This window comes from Strigops habroptila, chromosome 5 (genome assembly GCF_004027225.2).
Source record: "Strigops habroptila isolate Jane chromosome 5, bStrHab1.2.pri, whole genome shotgun sequence".
Classification (NCBI taxonomy): domain Eukaryota; kingdom Metazoa; phylum Chordata; class Aves; order Psittaciformes; family Psittacidae; genus Strigops; species Strigops habroptila.
The window spans coordinates 76,971,467-76,998,145 of NC_044281.2; the positions used below are offsets into that span (position 1 = coordinate 76,971,467).

Consider the following 26,679-nt stretch of genomic DNA (forward strand, 5'->3'; position numbering starts at 1 on the left):
GATGCCGTGAGGGAAGGGACGTGGCCGGGGCGCAGCCATGGCGGCGGCGAAGTCGGGGGCTGCCGGCAGCACTACCACTAACTTGCTCTTCTCTTCCTCCGCCACCGAGTTCAACTTCACCGTGCCCTTCATCCCGGTCAGCCAGGCTCCGGTGATACCGCCGGACCCCGCTCTCTTGGCAGCCGGTAAGGGAGGGTGCTGAGGGGCAGCGGTGAGGGAAGCGGGGAGGGGGTGCGGAGGGGCAGCACGGGACCCGGGCGGAGCCCTCTGTACCGCTGGATAACGGGCTGAGGGGTCGGTGGGAGCTCTGAGGAGCCGAGCTGGGGCCTGCCCAGGGCGGCTGCGGGCCTGCCCGCTGTCTGGGCCCGCTACGTGTTGGTTAGACCTTCATCTTCTCCCCGAGGGGCTCCCGGAGCTGGTTGTCACCGCCGGGCGTTAATGCTTCAAAGAGGATAAACTGCTCGAGATGTGCGCGTCCCGCTTTCCCGAGCGTATGTCATGCTTACGTGTTCGGTTTTTAGCTCTGTGTGTAGGGATAGCGGGTGATTATCATGCTTTCAGTTAATTGATCAGCGTATTTGTTTCAGCAATTAAAAGCTGAAAGAACTTGAGGGGTGTACTTAGCGGTTTTGGGTTTTTAAGCTTCTCTTCCATGTTGTTTTCCCTCTGGAATTAGCAAGTTAAGCAGGCACCTAAAGTTCCCGTGTTAATTTAAATGTGGTTTTAATATCCTTCCCTTCTAAAGCCTTAATGGTATTCCAGACTTAAAACCTGATGCTCAAACAGTTTCAGAGAAAGGAAAAGACTTCTGGAAAAGCATTCAGTCTGAGATTAAAGCCGTAAATATTAAAAATACATGTAGAAGTCACATATTCTAAGTTTTACTGCATTGGTATATGTTGAGTTCAAAATCCAAGATATGATTTCAGCAGTGTTGTATCTTAGCTAAAATGGGTATTAATAGAGATGGAAGTCAGCGGAGTGCATCTCTGTAGATGTAAGAAAATGTTTACCAAGTGTGGCTTTGAAACACTTGGGGTTTTTTTGATAAACTAAATTTTTTGGGTGGGAGGGATAAAAGCATTAGAGTACTTGAGGTATTTGGTAGCTGATGTATTTACTGCTTTCATCGTGCAATCCTTGTACTTTTTCTTTCTTGCATGTATATGTTGTTTCATTTAAAAAGCAAAAGTAGTTTTGAAGTGCCTGTCTGGCCAGTGGCTTTGCACAGATGACTGTCCTTTGGCAATTTCCCAAAGGCTTTGAAGGTACCCAGGGAGAAAATCTGATGGGATTTCATTAATGTGGTGCATCAGGTACTCTCCATCTCACTTAAAATTTGATCACATGAAGGTTTACAGGATTGCAGCTGGGATGAATTTCAGTGCCAGAGGTGGTGTCATGTTCTGTGTCTATCTGAGTAAGGCCCATGTCCTGTTAAATGTTCTGTTGCTGTGGTTTACCACACTCACCAGCGATCTGGCTGTGTAGAACAGCTTACATCTTCAGTCATAGTTTGAAGCAGGGAAGGACAAGCTGTTGAATTTGAATTTTAAATTGTGTAAAACCTTTATTGATCAAAGGAATTGTGAATCTGACAGCCAACATTAGGAAGCTGTGTGCAGTGATAAAGGTATTACATTTCCAAGAGTGTTTATGCTTTGTAGTTTGAATTCTTCCCTGTGAGGGTGCTGAGGCACTGGCACAGGGTGCCCAGAGAAGCTGTGGCTGCCCCATCCCTGGCAGTGTTCAAGGCCAGGTTGGACACAGGGGCTTGGAGCAACCTGCTCTAGTGGAAGGTGTCCCTGCCCGTGGCAGGGGGTTGGAACTGGATGAGCTTTAAGGTCCCTTCCAACACAAACCAGTCTGGGATTCTGTTACAACAGAAAATACATTCTCTGGCTTGGGTGCGGGTGAAGTAACCAATATACTTACTGTAGATAGAGAGGAGTATTCCCAATGAGGAAGCAGACTAATGTCACTTGTGGTTGTCAGGTGATAATCTGTGAATGACAAGGTTTCAGCTTATATAGAGAGGGATATACAGGAGGTTGTCTCAGTCACTTTTGAAGAAAGACTTTTGTGTATGGGAAGAATACTGCCCTTGTACATCCAAGCTCATGTATGCCCATAGGGTATATGTATACTCATAGGGTATTTTTAAATATATATGAAGTGCTTGTTTTTCTGCCAGTCTGGGCTTACGTTCCAACACAGGCTTTGCAAAATGAAAGAAAGGCAAAATATGAAGTAATGACTTGAGAAACTGTGTGTGGGGTGTGTATATGTATATATGCATAGCATTTTTGGTTTTGCAGAGCTTTTGCCAAGGGAAGATACAGTTAGATTAAACTTCTGAAACCTTGTTAAAATTGGAGAACAGTAGGTGTTTTGTGAATGGGCACTTAGTAACGGCCTTAAACTCTTCAGCACATTGCTGTGTGTTTATTGTGATCTGAGAGGGTGAATTGCCTATTCTGCAGTTACTTTGGAAAGCTGAGAACTGACACTTCGAGTGTTCAAAACCCGTGTAGATGAGGCCCTCAGCGACATGGGTTAGCGGTGGCCTAGGCAGTGCTGGGTTAATGGTTGGACTTGATGATCTTAAAGGTCTTTTCCAACCTGATTGATTCTATGATTCTATGAGAGTGTGCCATGCAGCGTGCTTCCCTCTATTCTGCAGTGTTTATGAAATGTGAAAGAAAGAAGAATTTTATTGTTTAGCAGCTGAGACCTTTTATTTAGTAGAAATGGCTTTTCTGGCTTGTAGTGGATATGGATTATCTGGGAGATAATCCATAGGCCTGGCTTTGTAGTGCTCTTTGCTTACAAATAGTTTTATTACTCTCCACATGGTGGCTCACACACGTAGATTTTGGGGTTTGTTCCTCAAAGTGGGATAAAATGTTATAGGTGGAAGTAGGAGAAGTTGGCAAATTCAGCTGATGCCTCAAACTGCCAGTCTGAAAAGACTTCGAAATAAAAGATGATTAAAATAGTACTTTTTACTCATGGAACTGCTGCTTTTATGATTAATTAATTAGAACAGCAGCTTCCTAGGGAGACTTCTCTGTGGATTTCCCTGTGCTCCCTTGATGCTCTATGTTATAGTTATGTTGGCTGAGGATAATGACATTTGTACTGGCTGCCTGTAGCTTCAGAGATGCTTGGCCTCTGTCTTTGGCAGGGGATGAAGAGCAGAGAAGCAATGAGAGCTCTGTGGTTTCTGCCCCACAGCCTGGGGATTATCTGATTGCCAGAGCAGATAACACCACACTTTTGACTTCCGCAGATTGCATTGGTGCTTGCAAGGTGCTGTTCCCTCAGGAGGCAGGCAGTGATGCTCAGACCATCACAGGCTTAACTGAGATTACTGTGAGACCTATGATAGTGTCAAACCACTTTTTGTCCCCACTTGTTCTAGGTTACTGCAAAGCAGAAAACTGGGATTGACCAGGACCTGGCTTGTGTATATTCTCAGTATGAAGCGGCAGTCATGGCCTTGCACCTTTTAAAACGCTCTCCTGCAGTTATGCAGAATGGGGGCTTATTTTTCTGTGCCAATCTAGAGTAGGATTTTCAGAGAGAACTGGAGTCAGTCCTGCTTATTAAATCACTTGGAATGATAAGCTATGGCCACCTTTCAAGTCAAATGAGAAACCTTGTGAGGGCTCTTGCCTGAAGAAACAGGCCAGGATGGATTGTTAACCAATAGCTTTGGCCTATTTGGGAATGTCCTTAAGATCTGCTTTTGAGTTTGACCTTGGAAGTCTAAAAATTAGAGCATAAACTCCCATGCTTAGTAACTATTTTCATGGTGAAAGGAAATGAACCAAGGCCACTCTTGTATTTAGTAGACATAGGGAAATTGGAAGGGATTTTAGTGTCCTGGAAGCAGGGATCTTTGCCAAGTTGGCTTGGGAAGGTCCTGACTTCAGTCATACCTTAGTGTCTTATTTCAGATTTTTAATTTTTGTTGCTTTTTCTGAGTACACTGAGTGACTGTTATGGTCCATTTGAAATGTTCTTGAAGACTTGGTGTGCTTTGTTTCATTTTACAATGTATTTAATCATCAAGTATGTGTAAGCTCTGTAATCCTTTTGACTTTACGGGGGTCAACAGAGTTTTGGTAATAGCTGATAATTACAGAACAATTTGATTACATACACTAACTACTTTGAACCTCCCATTATAGCTGTAGTTGTCTTTGTGTTTTTGCAGATGATTCTGCAGATGTTGGTGAAGAGGACAGCTTCTTGGGTCAGACATCTGCCAGCCCCAATCCACCACAGACTTTCAACTATTTCTCTCAAGTACCTAGTAGCAGCGATCCATTTGGAAGTATTGGGCAGCCACCCTTAACAACTGTTGCACCACCTGTTGGAGCACCAGCCTTCTCCAGGCCTTCAACTTCATTTCCACTTGTTTCTGGGTCACAGGATGGGCAAAATGCCTTTTCACCGCATATTCCCCAGTCGCAGTCCTCTTACAGTGTACCACCTACTTCCCAGGTGGGAATCACAGCATATCAGACTCAGCAGAGCTGTCCCCCACCTGCAAGTGCATATACTCTTCCCCCGGGAACATCTCAGCAGGGGTATAACCCTTACCGGCACACCTCCCTAAGCAGCAGAGCTAACCCATACCTGACTCCACCACAGCTGCAACAGAGTCACCCTGCTCAGCCACCGTGCTCTGTGCCACCTGTCCAGATGTATCAGACACCTCCAGGCTCATTGACACAGGTACAGAAATCATTCCTGGTGGCCTGCTACCAGAACAAACCAATTTAAGTCACTTTCCTCTTTGAATTGTGTATTTTATCTTCTGAAGATTTTTCTTCTCCCAGAAAAAGTCTTGAACCCTTTCTGATAGGAAAATCTTTTCACTAGAGCTAGTTGCTTTAGGCAAACTGATCTTTGACGTGAGCATACCCTGAGGCTGTAGCTAGGTGAGCAAAGCCAAGTGGTGAAGTTCTGTTGCTCTTTTCTGCCTGTTACTGAGTTTATGCTGTTGCTTTGTTTGTGCCTCTGCTGTAAATCAGATCATTGAGCCATTTACAAGATAGGAGCTAAAAAATCTCTTTTCAAGCTGGTTTTGCTGGTGAAGCCAGCACTTTATGAAATTATGATCACATGAATTGTCAGCAAACCTTTTGAAACACATTGGTGGAGGATTTTGTGTGATATAAAGCATTAATCTCCAGTCTTTTTCTTACCTTCACAAATGCATTGTTTTGTTCAAAACAACAAAATTTGCTTCTATTTTGCCTGAGCTATTGCTATATTACTGCTATTGGGAATAAAGAATTTAAAGATTATATAGTGACAAAAACATAGGAAAGGTAGTAGAACCTAAGCAATCTGGAGGTTTAGATTAGACTTTCAGAGCTTCTGGTTGCTTGATTTTGTATATTGTATGACAGAGTAGGGTTATTTCCTTTAACTGCATTGACCAAAGCAGTTGCTGCTGCTGACATCACTTGCTTTTAGTTAAACTAACTGGGATCTTTATACAATTTATATGAAATCAGCTTTATGTAGGCTATAGTCTCTTTCAAAATCAGTTACTTTTCTTGTGTCACTGAGGCTACAGTTGAGTTTGAAATCTGCCTGTCCTGCTGGCTTTGCAGGAAGAGAGCTGCTACTAATTTGGACACTTGTTAAAATTAATAATCTTTAGCAGAATAAGTAATTATATGTACATAAATAATGAGAAGAATGCATTTTTATTTTCATGTCAAATTTGGTCACCATAAGCAAATAGGCTCAGCCTGAGTTTTGAAACTTTAAGGGAGTATTTTATATCTTACTGGTTTTAAGGTAATGGAGGTTCTAGAGCATCACAGTTTTTATCAGTATTTGAGGCAGTAAAATTCCCATCCTTTCTCAATTTGAAAAGGTCTAAGTTTTAAAAACATGATAAAGTGGACAACTTGTCCATAACTCTTTTAGAATGAAAGGTAATGATATTGAAGAGGAAAAAAAAGTTAGGATTAAAGGCTGTGTTATCTAGAGCAAAGTATAGATCAGTTCTGTAAAAACTCTGCGATTGAGATGATGAGCCCATTTGTATTTTCAGTTTCCAGAGTCTCAGTCAGAGTTCCCAGCTCCCAGGCCTGCAGGTCCACTGGTGCAGGCACCTCCTGTTTTGCTGCAGAACCAATATGAGCCAGTTCAGCCCCACTGGTTCTACTGTAAGGAGGTGGAGGACAAGCAGATATGGATGCCATTCAGCATGCTGGATTCTGCAAAACTAGAGGAAGTCTATAACTCTGGTAAGTCAGGTTTACTCAGAGGTGAACAGGACTAGAAGGAAGATATTAGAGTAATGCCACGTATGAGAGTGTGATACGACAATAATAAGTAATGCTAATACATGTCTTGAAGATGTATTTTATGACACTTAAATTCTTTCATTTACATTACGTGTTTCTTGATGCCGTCAGTGTTAAGATGTTCCATGCCTAGTGGATATCATGTTTTCATGTTATCTGTCTTGGCTTGCCTTCTTGTTGCACTTTATCAGCTCTGGAATAAGTATTCATATTTGGGAGTTATTAAAAACTTCGTCGTGTACAGAACATATGGAAGTGTTTTAGAAGCAACATGATGGTTGCCTGATATTAGGAAGCTTCTCTTCCATGGTGTAATTATCAGTCTTAATGGCCTAATACTTGTAAGAGAAGTGATTGGGGCTGGGTGAGAGAGAAAAAGAGATTTGTATGTGTTAGTATTGTAACAGAGTGGAACTTTTGTGTCATAGTCCAGCCTGATCCTGAGAGTGTGGTTCTGAGCACTGACGGGGGACGCTATGATGTGTACCTGTATGACAGGATGAGGAAAGCTGTTTACTGGGATGAAGAGCCTTCGGAAGTGAGACGCTGCATGTGGTTTTACAAGGGAGACAAGGACAGCCGGTTTATTCCTTACACTGAGGATTTTAGTGACAAGCTAGAGGTTAGTGTTACCTTTACATAAACTTCACTAATTACTTGATAGTTCTTCGTATTGATAAGTTTAGAAATACCTCCTTGTGTTTCATTAAAATGACTTCCAGAATGCACTTCCTGGAGTATAAGTAAGCAAATCCTGCATAGGGGAGTGGCTAGAAGGCCACGTTGCTCATGCACTGCTGAGAGCTAATATCAACTTGTGTAGGGCTTCGTGTGACACTTTTGTGTAAACAAAGTGATGTCAGTTATAACCTTAACATCGCAGATGAAGCACAAGGCCAAGAAATAGTTTGTCTGAGAAAGCACACTGACTTTGTGTAACTTGTTTACTGTTTCAGGCAGAATATAAAAAGGCTGTAACTACAAACCAATGGCATCGGCGACTTGAATTCCCAAATGGGGAGACAATTGTTATGCATAATCCCAAGGTAATGGATTTTGGCAATTGATTCTCACAGGATTCATTAGGGGTGAATGAACAGATGGATGGCAGCATAAATTGAATGCAGTCTTGCTTGAAACATACTAGTTGATTGTTTTGGATATGTGTGCATTAAAGATGATGAAGTTTATAGAACACTGAACTCCTGCTGGTTTCGGTGTGCTGTACGTTATTAAAAGATGATGCTTTTGAAACCTAAGAGGAGTAAGGGTTTGCATAGTAAATGTTTCAACTAAGCATAACTGGCAGCAAACAAGAGGCAATTTGAATTAGTTTAACCTCAGATAGTCTGTACCAAATAGAAGGTAATTTAGACTAGAAGCTTTCATGTGGAGAAGAGCATTAATCTAACTGCACAGTAATTAGTTTGGGTATCTAAGGCATTAGAAGTTTCCACTGCAACTATTTTTAGGCCATAAGAAAGTCTAGCAAATAAAGCTTTAAAAGTTATTGTAAATACTTTGCCAGCAGTCTCATGGGATTAAAACATGGACTTCAGCCTTATTGACCAATGCTGTTAACTGTTCACTTATCATAGATGCAGTAATAATAGATACATTCTGGCCCTTGGATTATTTTATCACGGTTGCTCCTTCTTTAGACACTTAATAGTGCTGGTTAAAGAGTTCTGTCCAGTAAAAACCTAGAAAAGGAGCACTGAAACCACTTGGTATCAGATTTATGAGTTCAGACTACACTGAATCGGTGTAAGTCTTATCTTACTAGTGGTAGTGAAGCTGCCACAGGGAATAGCCTTAGGGTTTGCTAAGGCTTTTTTCTGCATATGAAGAAAGCAGTTGAATCTCAGATGCCAGGTAAAGCAATCAAGCAAAAAGTGTGTCAACCCATGCAATGCTATCAGACTAACAATATGGATCATAAGGGTTTTTTGTGTTTATAGTTGGACAATATGTTTTTTTCAGGTCATAGTCCAGTTCCAACCTGCCACACCAGATGAATGGGGCACCTCTCAAGATGGTGGTCAGGCAAGACCAAGGGTAGTAAAACGTGGAATTGATGATGACCATGATGAAATTCCTGATGGTATGTGATTACCCTATGTGGGTCTGCAGCTTGAGCAGCTAATTTGGTTCTGTGCAAAGGTTGGATAATAGCGGGTGGAGTGGCAATGCACTGTTCATACCTAGAGTCTAAAGATTAAAAGTTATTCCTCAATCTAAGCTGCCTGAAAGAAGTTATCTGGGTTTTTTTTAATCAAAGGAGTCCTGTGGGCTATCTTATGTCCTGAACCATGTTGTATAAGAAGCTTTAGAAAGCAAACATATCTTAAAAGTTGCTGGACACTAAACTTCACCACTGCAGTACATATTGGTATTCTGAATTTTTTCTTTCCTTTTCCTACAGGAGAGATGCCCCAAATTGACCATCTGGTATTTATGGTTCATGGCATAGGTCCTGTATGCGACCTGAGGTTTAGAAGTGTTGTTGAATGTGGTAAGTTTTTCACTTGTTTAATGAGCAGTTATGTTCTTAACTGTTTAAATGTGGGTCTCTTATATTCAGATAAGCAAGTCTTTGGGGAAAACCAAAAGAGAATATTTGTAATTGTGTGTTGAGTACTGCTACTATTCGATTTTCATTATTCTTCTCTACAGTTGATGATTTTAGGACTGTTTCTCTGAAGTTGTTGCAGACTCACTTTAAGAAGTCTTTAGAGGAACACAAAGTGAGCAGGGTGGAATTCCTCCCAGTTCACTGGCATAGTTCCCTGCACGGTGATGCAACAGGTGTAGACAGGTGAGTACATTGCTTAACGTTGTGAACTTTGTAGAAGCTGCATCTTTATCTTTTTGATGAGATGTATAGAGAAAGCTGGAAAGGCACGTGGAGTATTTTCTCTTGTTAATTTTCATGCCACTGAGTGACAGGATGCATATACACACACTCTTTCAGCACTACATTTTCATGGAAGTGGCTAATGCATTGATACATGATGATGAGTGAGTGTGTAGAGGTAGTGATAGTAAATATGAGGTGCTGAGCATGGAGACGTGTTGTCCAACACAGCTCTATACAATTTGGACTAAAGAGCTTTCTCTCCTGTATCTTCCTGTAGTTTGATAGTCTGACCCGAGGAGATGAGATATCAGTGTCCTCTTCCTAAGGAAGGCGTTGGGCCCTCTGTCCAGTCCTAGAGTAGTACCTGAATTAAGATTAGGCGATGGAACTGAGATCAAGATTATTCTACTTTATTTCAAAATAAAATTAAAACCAATATCTATATGGGGTAGGAGCGTTACCATATATTAAGATCTATTTTAAAATCACTTCTTGGAACCTATCCCTTTGCTGTTGCTTGACATTTCAAGCTGTTTTCTGTTGCTCAAAGATGGGGAAGTAAAAATCGTGAGGGTAGCAACCTGTGCCGCTTAGAGTGCACGCTGGTGCTTCTCCAGGCTGTTGGAGCTCAGTCAAGTCACACTGCTTTCCTAGAGGCTTAGTCTTTTATTTGCATTTGAACTCTGCGTTATCATGGGGAGGGATCCTTATTCTGTTAACCAAACCAGGCAATGCTACCTAAGGCAGTCTCAGTTCTCTACCAATTCCAGCTGTCTTAACTCTAGGCAAGCAGATGGTGATGCCTGGTGATGAGTATTACGTTGCCTGTTTCTTCAGTTTCACCTTCAATTTTTATATATGAGTTCTCTTTCTCTTCCACTTTGACCAATCTGCTCACAAAACTCCCTGTTTCTGTGTAAGAGCAGTGTTAGCACAGAGAAGAAATTATTTCAGGCATCCCTTCAGCCTGGAGAGGAAAAAAGGGAGCTGTATCTTTCTCAAATACGTACAATCAGCAGATAACACTAACATATGAGTATGCAGCGAGGCCAGAAGGCTAATATGTTCTATTTAGTGTCTGTAGTGACCATGTCTGTACTATTTACATTGCAGTTCCACTACCTGTCAGTTCCAAAGTTAACAAAGTTTATACCTGCATTTCTTTAAAGGCATTCATGTTTCTAATGATTTTGTGTTACTAGGAACATAAAGAAGATCACTTTGCCAAGCATTGGCCGTTTGCGGCACTTCACCAACGAAACGCTGCTCGACATCCTGTTTTACAACAGCCCCACCTACTGCCAGACCATTGTGGACAAAGTGGGGCTGGAAATGAATCGTTTGTATGCACTTTTCATGAGTCGGAACCCAGACTTCAAAGGAGGAGTCTCTGTGGCTGGGCACAGTTTAGGTAATTCTTTTAGGAACTGAGCTGGGGTAAAACCAGCATCCCTACACTAAGGGAAATGAAGCCTTCATTAAGCATAAGGCTAAAATTAGCTGATAGGGGTGGCTGTCTTTCAGAGCACAGCTGATTAAAGTCAAACACCTCTCAATACCTAAGTTCATAAAGCTTTGAGAGAAGGTTAGTACTTCATGGATGCATGCGTTTCCCACCCCCCTTTAGTTTCCTACATGAAGACTTGGTGTCTTGTTTGTGTTTAAAAGTTGATAGGTTACTTGGTGTCTTGGTAGGTGGGTAACTTCTGGGTCTCAGAACCCTCACTTAGTAAAAGTAAGATGATTTTTTTTGAACATAGATTAAGTGTTATAATGACATGTGACATAGTGGTTGGGGCTGGAACTTGTCCTTCAGTTTGACATGTAGTCTAAGATGGTTAAGGAGAGAAAGTTTAATAATGGTAACTACATGAAGCATGAATGGGGAGGGGAAAAAAAGTTTGTTTCTTGCTGAGAATGATTATGTCCAAGTTAATGTATGAGTATTTTAGTTTTAAATACAATCAACCTATATGTTGCTATTGCATATAAATTTTGCTTGGGATTTAGTGACAGAAAAATCTGACCTTTTTCCCAAAGCAACTTTGATTCCTGTTTTCAGGTTCCTTAATTCTATTCGACATATTGTCTAATCAGAAGGACTTGGCATCATCAGTAAATACTGGACCATTCTCTGGTGTTAATGGGACCGGAAAGGATGTGGCTGCTCATGATAAACAGGTAATGTCTATATGTTAGTCTTTCAAGGGAAATGGTTCTGATATTTTTTAGCACCTTTTGAGTTTTCAGAATTTATTAGCTGAAACACAGTTGTGGTTCTGATAACACATTTTATCATGTTAATGGGAATGTGTGTAAATATTGTCGATCCTCAGGACAAACAATCTGCATCTTCTTCAAGTTTGAAGTAGGCCTGTAATGGGATTTAATCAGAACATCAGCTTTGACCCTTGTGGACATATAACTTGGTCTTAACAGTATCTGAATGGTGGGAGAGATGAGTATAAGGGAGGGAAAAAAACTATCTGTGTTCATACTAGAAACAGTGACCAGTTGTTTGATGATGAAAAGGAATACCTTTGAGTGTTGGAAAGCTCAAGAAACCTTTTGCCTCTTAAAAATTACTAAGTATGTATTTTGCTGATCTATTATTAGTGGAAAATCTGTATCCTGCTTTAGTGAAAATGGGCGTAAATTTATAAAGCTTATATAATAAAGCTTTTAAGATAAAGGAATTGGTTTTACTTGCAGCACATGTGTTTTTTCTCTGTTAAATGATGTGATTCTCTTCCTGTGCTGTTCTAAGATCACTGAAGATACCAGTTCCTTGGGCTCCTCTATTACTACTGGTGATGACCTTTGTGAGCCTGAAGTAGATGATGATGTTCCTACTTTGGAGAAGACTCTGGAACTGCTTAGCTTGTCAGAATATGCAAGCACATTTGAAAAGGAGAAAATTGACATGGAGTCTCTGGTACAATGATCTTCACTTTTTGGGGTTGTCCAGGGTATGGAGGTTTATGTTTGGGGTGTTTTGCTGTTTGACTTTAGTGTACCATGAGGCACGAAAGCAGCTGCAAAGGAAAGATAATTATTGCATGACATGAGGGCTAATTGTTATGTGACTCTCTCTTTCTCTTAGTGTGGTGTATACTCCCCCAGTTATGTTAAGGTACTTTGTATCTTGTCTCTCTTCTTGCAATTTCTATAGCTTTATAAAATGTCTTCTCTAATTCTTAAGTCATTGCCAATAAGAAATCCTATATGATACTAGGAAAGTTACAAAGCAAGTGTTGATATGTGTTTGATTTTACTTTTTTAACTTCATTTTGCTTGGTTTGGTTTTCTTTAGCTCATGTGTACAATTGATGACCTGAAGGAAATGGGGATACCTCTTGGACCAAGAAAGAAAATAGCTAACTTTGTAAAAGACAGAGCAGCCAAGCAGGTAAGCACACTTCTCAGGAATGAAATAAAAGTTGTTAAGCAAATGTAACTGCGTTCCTTGCTGTGGAGTAACTTCTGTTCTTCAACACACTTGTTAATATAGAATAATAGAATCACAGAATGGTTTGGGTTGGAAAGGACCTTAAAGCTCATCCAGTTCCAACCCCCCCTGCCATGGGCAGGGACGCCTCACACTAGACCATGTTGCCCAAGGCTCTGTCCAACCTGGCCTTGAAACACTGCCAGGGATGGAGCATTTAACACTTCTTTGGGCAGCCTGTGCCAGTGTCTCACCACCCTCACAATAAAGAACTTCTTCCTTATATCTAACCTGAACTTCCCCTGTTTCAGTTTGAACCCATCACCTCTTGTCCTATGACTGCAGTCCCTGATGAAGAGTCCTTCTCCAGCATCCTTGTAGCCCCCTTCAGATACTGGAAGCTGCTCGGAGGTCTCCACGCAGCTTCTCTTTTCCAGGCTGAACAGCCCCAACTTTTGACCACTGTGAAATAAACTTTTTTTTAACTTTGATTTTTGAAACTTTTCTCCAAAGGAACAGAAGAAAGCACTAGCAGAAAAGAAAGCAGTGCTGGCTGCCACGCTTCAAACTCAAGAAGATGCCCAGAAAGCAAAAGAGACAGTTAGTTCTGTCTCCTCTTCAGAGTCTGGTCAGTTGCACTCAAAGAGGAAGCTTCCAGTTGGTGCATCTGTTTCTTCAATGAACATTGACTATGAGTATTTTGAGATTGGAACTGGCCAGGTGAGCCTACATAGATTTAAATGATTCACTTGGAACAAATGCTGTACTTTTGCTTGGCTTTGTTTTGGTTTAATATTGATGACTGTGCTTCTTCCCTTGTACAAAAGTTATATTTGCTTAGACCTTTACCCTTTGTTTGGAGGGAGGGTTGGGGGAGTGGGTCAGATTACTGAAAGCAAAAGTTTGTATAACAAGGGTGCCACTAAAACTCACTTTTTCTTTCAGCAGTGAGTGAGCTGTACACGCAGTTCTGTTCCAGAAGTAGAACTGTCTGGATGACATAATATTGAATGGTCAGCCTAAACTGATCCGTTTACACCATTACACTTAAGTTTTACTTCAAACTTAACTTAAACCCCAAACCTCAAAGGCCTGTTTTAAACATATGTTTAATTTTTTCCATATTTTTTAGTTTTTCCTTAAAAACCATTTTAATATTAGAGTATTAATATGTACTGATACTATGGTATTAGTGTGGAAGAGGGCAGTACAGCTGAAACTGATGGGAATTACTGTGAGCATGTGGTTGATTTAATGCACTACTTGTTTTTCCTTCCCAACTAAGCATTGTATTGACTATCTGGCAGTCCTGAGAGATTATATATCTGATTTGTGTCTGGTAGGTTTCTGTGGCTTACAGTTCATTAGACTTTGAACCAGATATCTTCTTTGCTCTTGGTTCTCCTATTGGTGTGTTCCTTACTGTGAGAGGTGTGGAGAAGATTGATGAAAACTACAGGCTTCCAACCTGCAAGGGATTCTTCAATATCTATCATCCAGTGAGTAAGCAGTACTTGTGCGATTTGATTTTAGTTGATGCAGATGACAGCAATGCAGAAGACTAAATTTTAACCTCTGAGCATTACACCTCCTGGTTCCCTACATACGTTTCCCAAAACACCCTTTTTAAAAGAAATGACCCAGATGAAATACATATTCCGAATATCTGTGATCTTTACTGCAACAGTGAAGTGGAGATGGCAATAGGTTCCATACCTAACACTCTAGGTATGGATTGGCTTGATAATATTTGCCATGTTCATTTTCAGAGCTTAAAGAACTTCTTTTTTTCTCCCCATTACTGTCAAGCCACTCTTGTAGATTTTTATGAAGAGTTTGTATTTGAGCTGTTTATAGGACTTTTCTGAGTTTCCAGTTTGGATTCTGGGAAATTTAGAAACCCTTAGCTGTTTTGCAGTACATACAGTACATTTGTCCTCTTCTGTCCCATCTTCTTTGACAATTAAACAGTGACATGTTGATAGTCATCACCAGAATGCAACAAAAACTTGCTGTTCTTTCACTGTGGTGTTTCCTCTGTAGAATCTTCTGTTGGAGAACAAGACTGAATTAGTTAATGAAACTGTTTAATCTTATGATTAAACTAAATGGTCATGAACTGAGTTTCTCTAAACTGAAATGGAACAGAATTCCAGAATGGTTCTCTATTAATCATAAATAGGGATTTTTTTCACTGAAAAATGATAATTGGAATAATTTCTAAGCTAACTAAATGTCAATGTGTTGTTTCTTCACAGCTTGATCCAGTGGCTTACAGGTTAGAACCAATGATCATTGAAGACCTGGATTTAAAACCAGTTCTCATTCCACATCACAAAGGCAGAAAAAGACTTCATCTGGGTAAAAAGAAAACTTCTTTCACATGTGGATCTCATTCCTAATTTACTCATTTGCTTTAGAGTATTGTAAAATTTCAAGAGACTAATTAATGTTCCTGGATATCTGCCTCCATGTTTGCCTAATATCGGAGGGGATTTCTCCCAGCCCTCTAATTTGGATATTCACAGTTGCATTCAGATGTAAGAATCATAATTCCAGATTTGAGTTTGTAATTCCTAAAGTTCCCTTTAAAAATAGAATAGTTGTGAGTCCTGATCTAACAGACCCGGGTGGTTCTAACCAGTTACTGTGGATTGCTCCTTCAGACTTTTCCACCAGTATTGAATGGCAGCTTAGTTACTGGTGACACAACTACTGAGCTGTAGCAGAATTACAGGCTAGAGTTGTCTGGGAGTGTTTCTCTCAATCACTGTTACTGCAAGTGACTTTGGCAGCTCTTGTGGGCTCTTCTGCTCTACTGGAGTTTGAAACTACTCTCTCTTTCCTCTTCCTTTAGTGCAGGATGTTAGGAGTGATTGTGGGGGGGTGGTGTTCAGGGATTAGCTGGTGGAGCTATGTTTGTGGACCCTTCTGGATTTGGAGGCAGTTGGACTGTTTCCTGTGCTAGTAGGTTTTAACTCATTGACCCATTCAGTGAGAAATCAATGGTGCATTAATTGCATTTCACTTAATCCTTTTTGAATAGAGAAGCAAGAAACACATGTTCATGACATAGCAGCCTGTTTCTCAACAAATATCCCAGTTATTAGGAGAAACAGGGTTCCATCATTCTGGTTTTAGTTCATAATTTTACATCTTTCTCCTGTGGTGACTTTTTTCCCCTCCTTTTTCCCCCTTCTTAGAGTTGAAAGACTCTCTCTCTCGTATGGGATCTGATCTGAAACAGGGTTTTATTAGCTCTTTGAAGAGTGCATGGCAGACCCTGAATGAATTTGCACGTGCTCATACATCTTCATCTCAGCTGCAAGAAGAACTGGAGAAAGTAGCTAATCAAATTAAAGAGGAAGAAGAAAAACAAGTGGTAGAAGGTATGTGGACACATCATGATTTTTCTTCTAACTTGACAATATCAAACGAGAAGAAACTTGAGTATCGTAGTGATGGCTTGCTATTGATTTTCCTGACCAAATTAAGGAGGCCTCTGTGCTAAGTGCCAGGTACCCACCAAAGCTGCTCTGTCACTGCCAACTGGACAGGGGAGAGGAAATACACCAAAAGGCTCATGAGTTGAGATAAGGACAGGGAGAGATTGCTCAAGGGCAAATCAGACTTGACTTAGGGAAATTAGTTAAACTTATTACCAATCAAATCAGAGCAGGGTAATAAGAAATAAAGCTGGATGTCAAAACACCTTCCCCCACCTTTTCCTTCTTGCCAGGCTTAACTTTACTCCCAGTTTTCTCTACCTCCTCCTCCCCATTGGTGCAGGGGGATGGGGAATGGGAGTTGTGATCAGTTCATCACATGTTGTCTCTGCCACTCCTTCTGCCTCAGGGGAGGACTCCTCACACCTCCCCTGCTCCAGTGTGGGGTCCCTCCCACAGGAGACAGTTCTCCATGAACTTCTCCAATGTGAGTCCTTCCCACAGGCTGCAGTTCTTCATGAACTGCTCCAGCGTGGGGTCCCTTCCATGGGGTGCATCCTTCAGGAACAGACTGCTCCAGTGTGGGTGTCCTGCAGGGTCACAGCTCCTGCCAGCAAACCTGCTCCAGCACAGGCTTCCCACAGGGTCACAGCCTCCTTCAGGCATCCCCCTGCTCCAGTGTGGGGTTCTCCATGGGCTGATCTACTGCTGCATTCGTTTGTCTGTTAGGAAAGGAGAAGTTAACAGCTTTTACTGAAGGGTATTTTAGGCTTAAGTTTCTATAACCTTTCAACTTTCTGCTGGAAGGGCAGGCTTCTAAATCAGTTGTGTTTTCTTTCTTCTCAGGGCAAATTAATACAAGTAAGTATTTGTGAGATTTATGTTCCTCGGTAGTGTTCTGCAGAGGGTTTGGGATGATCTAAGAAGTATTTAAGTATGTACATTAAGAGGAAAAAAATGTTGAAGAAAGTGAACTTAAGTCAGATACAGATATTACATCTAATGATACCAAGGGCAGGTTTCCCAGCTGCGAATTATCTGTTGGTGTTTCATAATGCTGCCTTTGTCTATACTTACAAGGACAAAGTAAGTTTAAGTTGAGGATAGTGATTGACTCCATGCAAAGGGAATGTAAAAATGGATTATTTCAGGTTACTCACTTGTGGAATGACTGGATCTGCTATGGATAAACAGTGGGATTTGGTTTTAAAATTGCTCAGCTGCTAGTTTGGGAGCTATTCTTCAAATACACTCTCTTTACACTCTTCTGAAAGAAATAAGCCTATAGTTGCAGTAACTTTTCTGAATTATGCAGTGGAGTGCTTATCAGTTAAGGCTGTTGTTATTGTCTTATTGGAAGCACGTGGAAATCATAGCAGGGAAAATGGGTGATGTTTCTTGATTACAGTCGAGCGGGCTGTGCTTGAAAAGAGTTGAAATCTTAAACTCTTTAATTTCAGTTGAAAAGATCACTGAAAGTCCAGACCCTCCAAAAGATGACGACTATCAAGTGAAGGTTGGAATGCTGAATGGAGGGCGTCGGATTGATTATGTTCTACAAGAAAAACCCATAGAGAGCTTCAATGAATATCTTTTTGCTTTACAGAGTCATTTATGCTACTGGTAAGAGGGAATATTTGTGATTCTATAAGTCCTGCTTGTCTGATATAACTGTATATCTTTAAATGTTGACAATGACATGCCTACCATTTATCTTGCTTCCGTTGTCATTTACCTGTGACAAATATGGTAATAGCTACAACCATGTTTCGTTTCTTGGTGTTTGTGATGAAAACTCAGGTGGTGTCTGTCAAAAATCATGCCCCAGTGTTTCACTACAAGCACATTTTGACAAAAATAACTAGGTTGATATATATACAGATCTATTTTTCAGGCTACTGCTGATTTGAGAAGTGAAGGGTTGCAAAAGGACCAACCAATTCTAAAGCTACCAGAACAGAAGTTGTTCCAGTGGTTGGTGTGTATGCGTATGACTTGAGACCTGAGTTTTCTGGGTCTTTGTAATCTAAACATTTGGAAAAGATGACTGCAGAGTTGGATATGAGTCCTCATCACTTAGCTCTGAAATAGCCTCTTCTTTAGAGAGATGTTGCCTTCCCACTCAGGCATACTGTAAAGATAAGTTCCATAGAATCATTGAATCCCAGGTTGGAAGGGACCTAAAGGATCAGCTGGCCCAACCTTACTGAGCAAGCCTGACCTAGACTAGATGTCCAGCCAAATCTTAAGTGTCCAACACTGGGGAATCTCCCACTTCCTTCAGGAGATTATAAATTTGTTATACTCTGGGTGCTCAAGTGTTATAAAATTGAGACAATTTGAGTATGAAGGTAAAAGGTATATGTGACTGCAGGGATGCCAGTCTCAAGATGTCACACCTAGATGTCACTCTTGGCTAATGTAATTCTGTGTTAGCACAAAGTGAACAAATCTATCATCCTGTTCACAATAAAGACGTTGCACACTGAGACTCAAAACACATACCTTTAGCTACAGTCATTTCCAAAACAAGGAGAGCTCTGTGAGCATTTTGACAACTGTAGTTTTTCAACTGCAATTCCTTCATGAATTGTTTTATTAGACTCCAGTATGTAGTAAAACCTTATTACCTTTTCGAATTGGAATGAAATTGCTCAATATTGATGCTTTGCTATCAAATATTAGCAAAAGAAATGAAAGCAAAAAGGCACAGTGAAACTTCCTGTAAAGTTGGATGGTTCTGATTTACTGCTTGTGTACAGCGGTTCTTCGTGTACAGAACCATTTATAGAACTAGAAGCAGAGTTTGGTATTCTGATGTAGTCAGAGCTGCAGTACACCATTGCCTTATCTGGATTTGGATTTACTTTTTTTTAAGTGTTTACATGCTTCAAATGAACATGAAAGCCAGCCTTACCCTGAGCCGCATCAAAAAGAGCATGAGCAGCAGGTCGAGGGAGGTGATTCTGCCCCTGTACTCCACTCTCATGAGGACCCCCCCTGCAGTCCTGATCCAGCTCTGGGGCAATAACACAAGAAGGATGTGGAGCTGTTGGAGTGAGGCCAGAGGAGGCCACGGAGATGCTGCGAGGGCTGGAGCAGCTCTGCTCTGGAGCCAGGCTGAGAGAGCTGGGCTGGGGCAGCCTGGAGAAGAGAAGGCTCCTGAAGGGGAGACCTTAGAGCAGCTCCAGTGCCTAAAGGGGCTTCAGGAAACCTGGAGAGGGGCTTTGGGCAAGGGCCTGTAGGGACAGGACAAGGGGGAATGGCTTTAACCTGCCAGAGGGGAGATTGAGATGAGCTCTGAGGCAGAAGCTCTTCCCTGTGAGGGTGCTGAGGCGCTGGCACAGGGTGCCCGGAGAAGCTGTGGCTGCCCCATCCCTGGCAGTGTTCAAGGCCAGGTTGGACACAGGGGCTTGGAGCAACCTGCTCTAGTGGAAGGTGTCCCTGCCCATGACAGGGGGTTGGAGCTGGATGAGCTTTAAGGTCCCTTCCAACCCAAAACCTGTCCTATAATTCTATCATTCAAATGGAGAAAGATGTCATTCCAATTACAGGAATTGCAGTAACTATTGGTCTGTTGTATTTGCCCCTTTCTGACAACATGACAACACACTTTTGTAGTATTATGTATGTAATAGACAAACTTGGATGTCAGTTGCTGAGCTGTGCAGAATGGTGCTGGCAAAGGAGGAGTGACTGCTTTCTTGTTTTGAGTTTAGCAGGTGCCAAATGTGTAGTGCTCTGCTTTTAAAGGTTTTGATTTTCCATAGCTGAGAATTTTTAGAAGCAGTCACTTTTCCAGAGGTTAAAATAAGGAACTGAAAGCATTACCTGAAGGATCCTATTAAAATCAGTCTCGGGTACGTTGTTAAGATCAGGAGCTGCCGGAGGAGCAGTTATGTGGCTGTGGTGCTGATGTGTGCTGGAACGGTTGAGCATCGAGCCTGGTCACCGGGCCCCTGAGCAGTCGGTGACCCGGTGGTGGCAGTGCTGTTTCACGGGTAGAGTTGGTGGAACAGGGAGTTCTTTTCCACAAGGCGGCAGCCGATCCTTGCCAGGGTTTTACAAACCTGCTACTTATAGCTTTTGCTTTGGTCATGCAAGTAAAGAAGATAAGCACAATGATAATGACTGAAATGTGTACGGAGCATCTGTGCTGAGCCTTCTGCTTGTTTGTTTGCTTATTTAGTAGCAGAGACCACCAAGGAATGTGTTACTGTCTCTATGCTCAATTGTGGAAGATATCTGTAGCCCCTTGGCTTGCACATTTTAACTCTGCACTGGTACTTTGTAAATCATATTCTTCACCTTTGGAGGATCACAGTTCTGACCAATTGTCTAAATCTCCTTTACCTGTCTCCCTCTATAATTTCTTTTATAAATCACAGGAAGCTGCCCTTACCTAACAACTCCTCCAGCTTTGAGACTTCACAACATTTGCCTCTTTAACTTTTATTTTTCACAGGGGTTGTTACCGTTTTATATTGGTATTGCTTATGTGTGTTTGAATAACATTTTATAGATGAATAAGAAAAATCTGTCCAATTTAAATTCAGGTAGCCTGAAGCTTTGACTTTGAAAAGAGGGAAAACAGCCACTTGGAATCATGGCACTTGAATTATGTGAATCTTTAAATTACTTGAACTTCCTTACTTTTTAGTGGTAAGGAAGAGATGAAGACTATGGTCTATTATATAGTCTGTTTACAAGAAAGGGCCAGCTAGTTAGGAGAGAAGAATTAGAATATTGCTGACAGAAGTGGCAAAGGTGGGTTTTGACATTGGGCTAATAGGTGCAGTGGCACAAGTGATGGAAGAAAGCCTTGACAAGTAGAATGTATTCCTGGTGGAATATATTCAGGAGCGCATTGCAGACAAAAAGCAATAGATTATTTGAGGAGGTTTAAGCCAAATGAGTAACATCAAAGAAGTGGGTAGAGACAGGGATTTTGAGTTGGAGCATGGTAAGTTAGGTAGGACAGAGTGGGGATAAAATGCCCTAAGGAAAGGCTGATAGCAGAAATGCTGCAAAACTGATGAAGAATTGAGCTTGAAGGAAGTTGGTAGAGGTCATGTTCCTGAAAGGTAAGTACCAGGGCAATAGGTTGTACAAACATTTTAGAGAGCTGGAGTGAGATGAAGCGTAGTTTACAAGAACTAGAACATGGGCAGTATTAACATAACACTTTTTTCTGCTTTTTTTTTTTCCCTTCTTCATAGGGGATCTGAAGACACGGCCTTGCTGTTTCTCAAAGAAATATACAGGACTATGAATATCCAGCCTGAGCAGCCACAACATTGATGTATAGAAACATGAATTTGTAAGTTTGTTCTAATATAACTTACATACTTATACCAAGCTCAGCTGCAACTTTGGTGTCTTTACTTTCCCTTTTTCCTCTGAAGTTTAAATCATGAAGCAGGAGCCAAAAAGTGTCATTTTGAGGCCAAAAGCAATTTCTAGACTTAAATGCAGGAGAAGTCTTCAAGTTCTTCCCCCCTCCATTCCCAAAAGATATCTGATGCTAGAGTTTTTGGTATGGGAGAATAATTGCCAGTACAAATATGTCAAAAAATATGACCCTTTATCATGTTTCTCCCTCAGTTCAGTTGTTCAGTGAATGTTCAAGTATAGGAAAACTCAGTGATATTGGCATGCTGAAGCTCCATTTACAGTGCAGTAGATTAAAGAACACCAACAGTGTTCTGTTCTTATGTGTGTATTGTTGTATTGGTTGACCACTTGTGCACACATATGCCAGGGAAGAAGGTGTTTAACACCTAGAAAGGTGTTAAACATTGATATTGATAAACTACTGAATGAGACCCCTCAATATGCCAGTATTTTATTATCTTTGTATAGCTTAAGATTTTCAGTAGAACAAATGAAATGAGGTAGCATGGAAGTTGGTTCACTCTGAAAAGAAATTAAAGATGCAATATAATTGAGTATCTTAAACCTGAAATATACATGTAGGTATTTTTAAGACCTGTATTTCCTAACTGAGGATCCGTACCAGATTACACCACTGGATGTTGTAGAAAAGACTATATCCTCTTTGAGAGGCAAGGAGAAAGAAATATGCACTTCACCTTTTTTGAAATCATATAACAAGATAGTTTCTGATATATTTCTCCATTTTTCAGAAGAACTGATAATGTCAAAGTGCACAAATACCCAGTATGAAGAGAAATACTTGACATTTCGGAGCAATGTTCTAGATACCTTCAATGCTAGCATAGTTTTAGTAGCCTTTTGTAACAGAACGTTCTGATAGTCAGTTGATAGCATCTTTTTGAAGTGAAATGTCATAGCTGATCAAACGCAGTTTCTAAAGCATGGCCAAAAAATAGGAAGGAGGCAGTGCCTGGCTGCACAGCTCTGCCAGTGGTGTGTCAGTTGTCACGGTGGCTTAGGCAGAGTCTCAAGTCATAGCTGCAGAATATTGTTCTCTGCTTTTGTTGATGACTGCTTAGGTAGGGTGAAAACATGTGAAGCTTAGTGCTACAGAAATAACTTTCAGTCTCATGGAGGGGGGAATGGGAAGTGATAATTTATCACCACAGAGCTATAAGTGGGTTTGTTGCTGGGATAATTCTGGTTTTCATTGAGAACCACGCAGTCAGAGGAAGGATTAGGAGGATGTCATGCAACAAAGCACAGTTGAGGAAGCCTCTGTCAATGTAATACCATTAGGAATTGCACAGAACTTCTCTTGACACTTGCTTGGCTGAGCAGCATTTGAGATGAGGATTCAGATCCCAGAGGCTTAAATGGGAGGGCGCTTAGGGCCTGTTGGAATGTGCTTAATGACAAGTGGTATCTGAGGAAGGCTGCACGCTACAAGACCAGGGTCTTTTTGACATAAGAAGAAATGTCAAATATTACCATGTAAGTCTTCTAGTAGGGAAAAGAAACATTGTCCCCCTGTGTTAGGCAGTAGACAGGTAGGGTTGGCATGGTTTCTTTTTTTCCTTTAAAACCCTCAAATGTGAAGGGTGGCAGTGTGAAGGTAATGTATTATCCAGCACTGCTTAAGACAGCAACAGCCATTTACCTATCTAGAAGTAGATTATGTGAAGAAACAGCTTCTCTCTATTGTGGGCTGCTCAGGGGAAAGAATAAATGCCAAAGGTGGCTCTGGTCTCCAGCTTCATACTTTTCATGTTAAGTGATTTGAATGCTGAGACCTGAGCACATCCCTGCTTTGATGTGCAGAGCTGTCTCTTGCTGTCCAGTTTAATTTCATGGTGCCTGCAGTCAGCAGAGGGGAAGAGACAGGGAATTTTGATCTTAAAGGGATCTGCACTGCCCAAGAGCACCGTGAACTTCTTGGGGACTGTGGTAATTTAGTGGAGGCAAGCTAAGGGAGGAGCTATATGTTTGGTTTTATCTCTGGTCTGAATTAGCTTGATTCTTTTCTTTTGGAGGGGTGGGGGGAGTTGACCAGTGTTCTTAAGAGCAGAAGAGGAACTAAAGGTCTGCTCCACAGCATGTTTGTGTAGTGTTCTGTCTTGGGAGATTTTTCTTGACATCTACTGGTAACTTAACTGAGTTGAGTCACTAGCATTAACTATCTTAGCTAAAATTACATATGAGAAGGATTCATTGCATTTAAAGTTGGTGAGTAGCTACCAATATCTGTTTGCTTCTACTCACTGATAACACATGGGATTAAAACCTCCTGAGTTCTTTTATTTTGCATAAGTGACTTGATTCAGCTCTTCTAGGTCATCTTGAAGCTGTTCTTTGTGAAACAGTAGTAAAGGGTTCCATGTAAACCGTGTAAAGAAGTGTTTGGGACAACTTGAACACATAAATTGGAGATTTAATTTTCTGTATCTATTTTGGTGACTTGGTCGAAAGGAAACTGAAAACACTAAGATGTTTTTAAGTGACTTTTGCAAATGAGAATTTAGTCCTTTAGTCAAGCATAGCCACCAGTAGCATCTTTTTCTTACATTGACAGGAGATTCACTGTCTTGGTTAGAATCTTTGTTCAAGTCACTGTACACTCTATTATTCTTAGTTTTACAGCCCTTTTTAGAGGCCCCAGTGAGGGAGAAGAGTGTACCAGCCTATTAAAGCTTGGATATAAAACCTGTCACATCTTTATTTCTATCTCTATTTAGAGTAGGATAATTTATTACTACAAGTTAAAGAATCCAGTAGCTAATTACAATGTGTAGTGATGACATCCTATGAGCAGTTGTGAGCTCTTACTGTTTGTAACTGCTATTGCCAATTTGTGTCCATAAAAAGTATGTTGTGGGAGCTTATTGTATTGAGTTGTCTTGAAACGGAATGTTGGCACATTTAATGTTATTAGTGCTACTGCAGGAATAGAAAACTTGATATATTTCACATTTCCCATGTGTACTTGTTCTGTTTTCTCTGCACAGCCATACCTGTTGTCCCGACAGACCTGGTGAAGAGCTCTTTGAACACCTAGTGTTTTCATAGGTACAGATGACAGCATAAGCATCAGACTCTTTTTGTGCCAGTCCAGAACTTGCTCAGCTTCTACCTTCTTGTGTCACTTCAAGCAAACTTACATTTTGAGATGATCAGCACTGTCATTCAAGAGATGAATGAAATCACCCAATGTTGACCTTAAATCAGTTTAATTGTACAGTTGCCATGTCTAAAGTGATTGCCGAAGAAGAGGGTTGTGTTTTGGCATGCAGATCATTGCTTCTCTCCTTCAGCTCTTCTGTCTCAGCTGGCTGTCAAACATGCTTTGACTATCAAGGCAGCATGTCCTTATTAAAAAGGACTTGTTGAGAAACAGCAAAAATCTGCTTTTCTTGATACATTTGTTCATCCATCTTTTAAAAATGAACTGTAGTTATAACCATCCTTACCACAGATTACACCAAACCGTTCATAGTTACTAAAAACTAACATCCAGAATCATTTTCTTACTGTTGTGTGATGGAGATTATTTTATAAAGACCTTTTTAAGCCTCTGTTAAGAGTTTTATTGTGGGGTTTTTTTAAGTAAAAAATGAACCTTTGACTTTGAAAATGTTACAGCTGGTTCAGTGTTCACATCTCCTGAAGTGAAGAACAATTTAAAACAACATTTTGGTCTGGTAATTAAATTAATCTTAGTGAACCTAGGCTGCAGGTGTGAGAACTAAAACACTTACCTTGACTTTGCAGTGTAATATCTCAAAACAGTGAATGTAAAGAGAGGAATCTGAAGCTTATGGGTTCTACATAATGATCTAGGTCCAGACCTGCAATCCAGACTCCATTCTCATGTAATGAAGTTGAGATGAGTTGAGTAGTATGAAATCCTTTGAATACTGAGCTTCTGTAGCTTTCCTCTGGCTTCAACTGACATGTAAACTGTGGCTTTTCTTAATAGTAGTGACTGAACCTTACTGCTGGTTATTTGCCTCATTATGTCAGTAAATGAATGTTGAAAGGCCATTGGGTTTGTTTGGTACATGTAAAATACACATATTGTTTATATATTTTGATGATAATTAAAACCACCTTACTTCCAGTGTGTATATGCAGCAAGGGTTTGTATTTCATCACCGAAAATAGGTTGGAAGGGACCTCTGGAGAGGTTACTTAGTCCAACTTGCCTGCTTGAAGCAGGAGTGGCTTAGGGCTGTGCTCAAGGGTGGAGATATTTCACCTCTCTGGCCTCTATTCTGATGTTTGACTGCTATAATTGTAAATTTTTTTTGTAATACACAATTGCAATATCCCAGATGGAGCTTATGGCTGTTGCCTCTTGTCCTTTCTCTGTGTATCCTCATGAATAATGTCTCTGTCTTCTCCTGTACTCCCACATCAGAGAGTTGAGGACAATGTTTGGCTTCTCAAGACTGAAGGCTTTCCTTGACATCTTCTTGCATGCCACATGCTGTGACCCTGCAGTCAGCTTGGGCGTTTGCACTGCGCTTGCTTTAGTTTGTCAAAATCCATCTCATTCCTGGAAGCAAGTTTGCCAAAGGAAGCTTTTTATCCAGAACATATTTGTATCTTTGACAATCAACCTCTACACACCAAGTTTTTTAGGCTTTACAGTCTTTGTTAGCTAGAGGAAAAATAACATATTAAAACCCCAACCCAACAGAACAGACCCCAAACCACTGGCTTCATTTTCATTCGAAGTGTCACGGAGTGGAAGGTTGTACACATATATTTATCATCTCTGCGCAACACTAATCTGATGAACATGCTTAAACAGCTCTGATGGTGTCTTGTGTGTATTCTTCTCTTATTGTAGAGCTGATGGGCTGTGACACAGCCCCCAGAGAGGGAACAGCACCAAGGAACAGTTAAAGTTCTATGGGCGTGTGAGAAGTGGTGTTGCATGGGGAATCCCCGGCTGGCAAGGAGCTTACTTTGCAATGGAAGGATGCACAGCAAAATAAATGAGGACCATCTGGATGGGGAAATTGTTTTGGGAATATAGCATTACAATTGGTGCCAATGACATAAAAATTTGACTGCAGCTACAGTAGCTAGTGATTCCTAAATCTCAAAAGCAAAGGGAAGTTCAGACGTGAAGGAAGGAAGAAGAGCAGCATACCAATGATTATACAGACCAAAGAAAAACTGTAA

The 26,679-nt window shown here is 40.9% G+C and overlaps 1 protein-coding gene across 1 annotated transcript; it reads left to right on the forward strand.

Moving 5' to 3' along the window:
- Positions 1-5: 5 nt before the first annotated feature.
- Positions 6-25,825, forward strand: SEC23IP (SEC23 interacting protein). The gene is made up of 19 exons (XM_030486671.1): positions 6-185; positions 4,223-4,746; positions 6,083-6,278; positions 6,767-6,960; positions 7,295-7,384; positions 8,322-8,442; positions 8,764-8,853; positions 9,015-9,156; positions 10,401-10,609; positions 11,261-11,379; positions 11,966-12,133; positions 12,512-12,607; positions 13,160-13,366; positions 13,990-14,145; positions 14,905-15,007; positions 15,850-16,035; positions 17,553-17,715; positions 21,312-21,412; positions 24,495-25,825. Exons 1-18 carry the CDS (start codon positions 38-40, stop codon positions 21,391-21,393), a joined length of 2,994 nt encoding a protein of 997 aa, XP_030342531.1. The 5' UTR covers positions 6-37; the 3' UTR covers positions 21,394-21,412; positions 24,495-25,825.
- Positions 25,826-26,679: the final 854 nt, after the last annotated feature.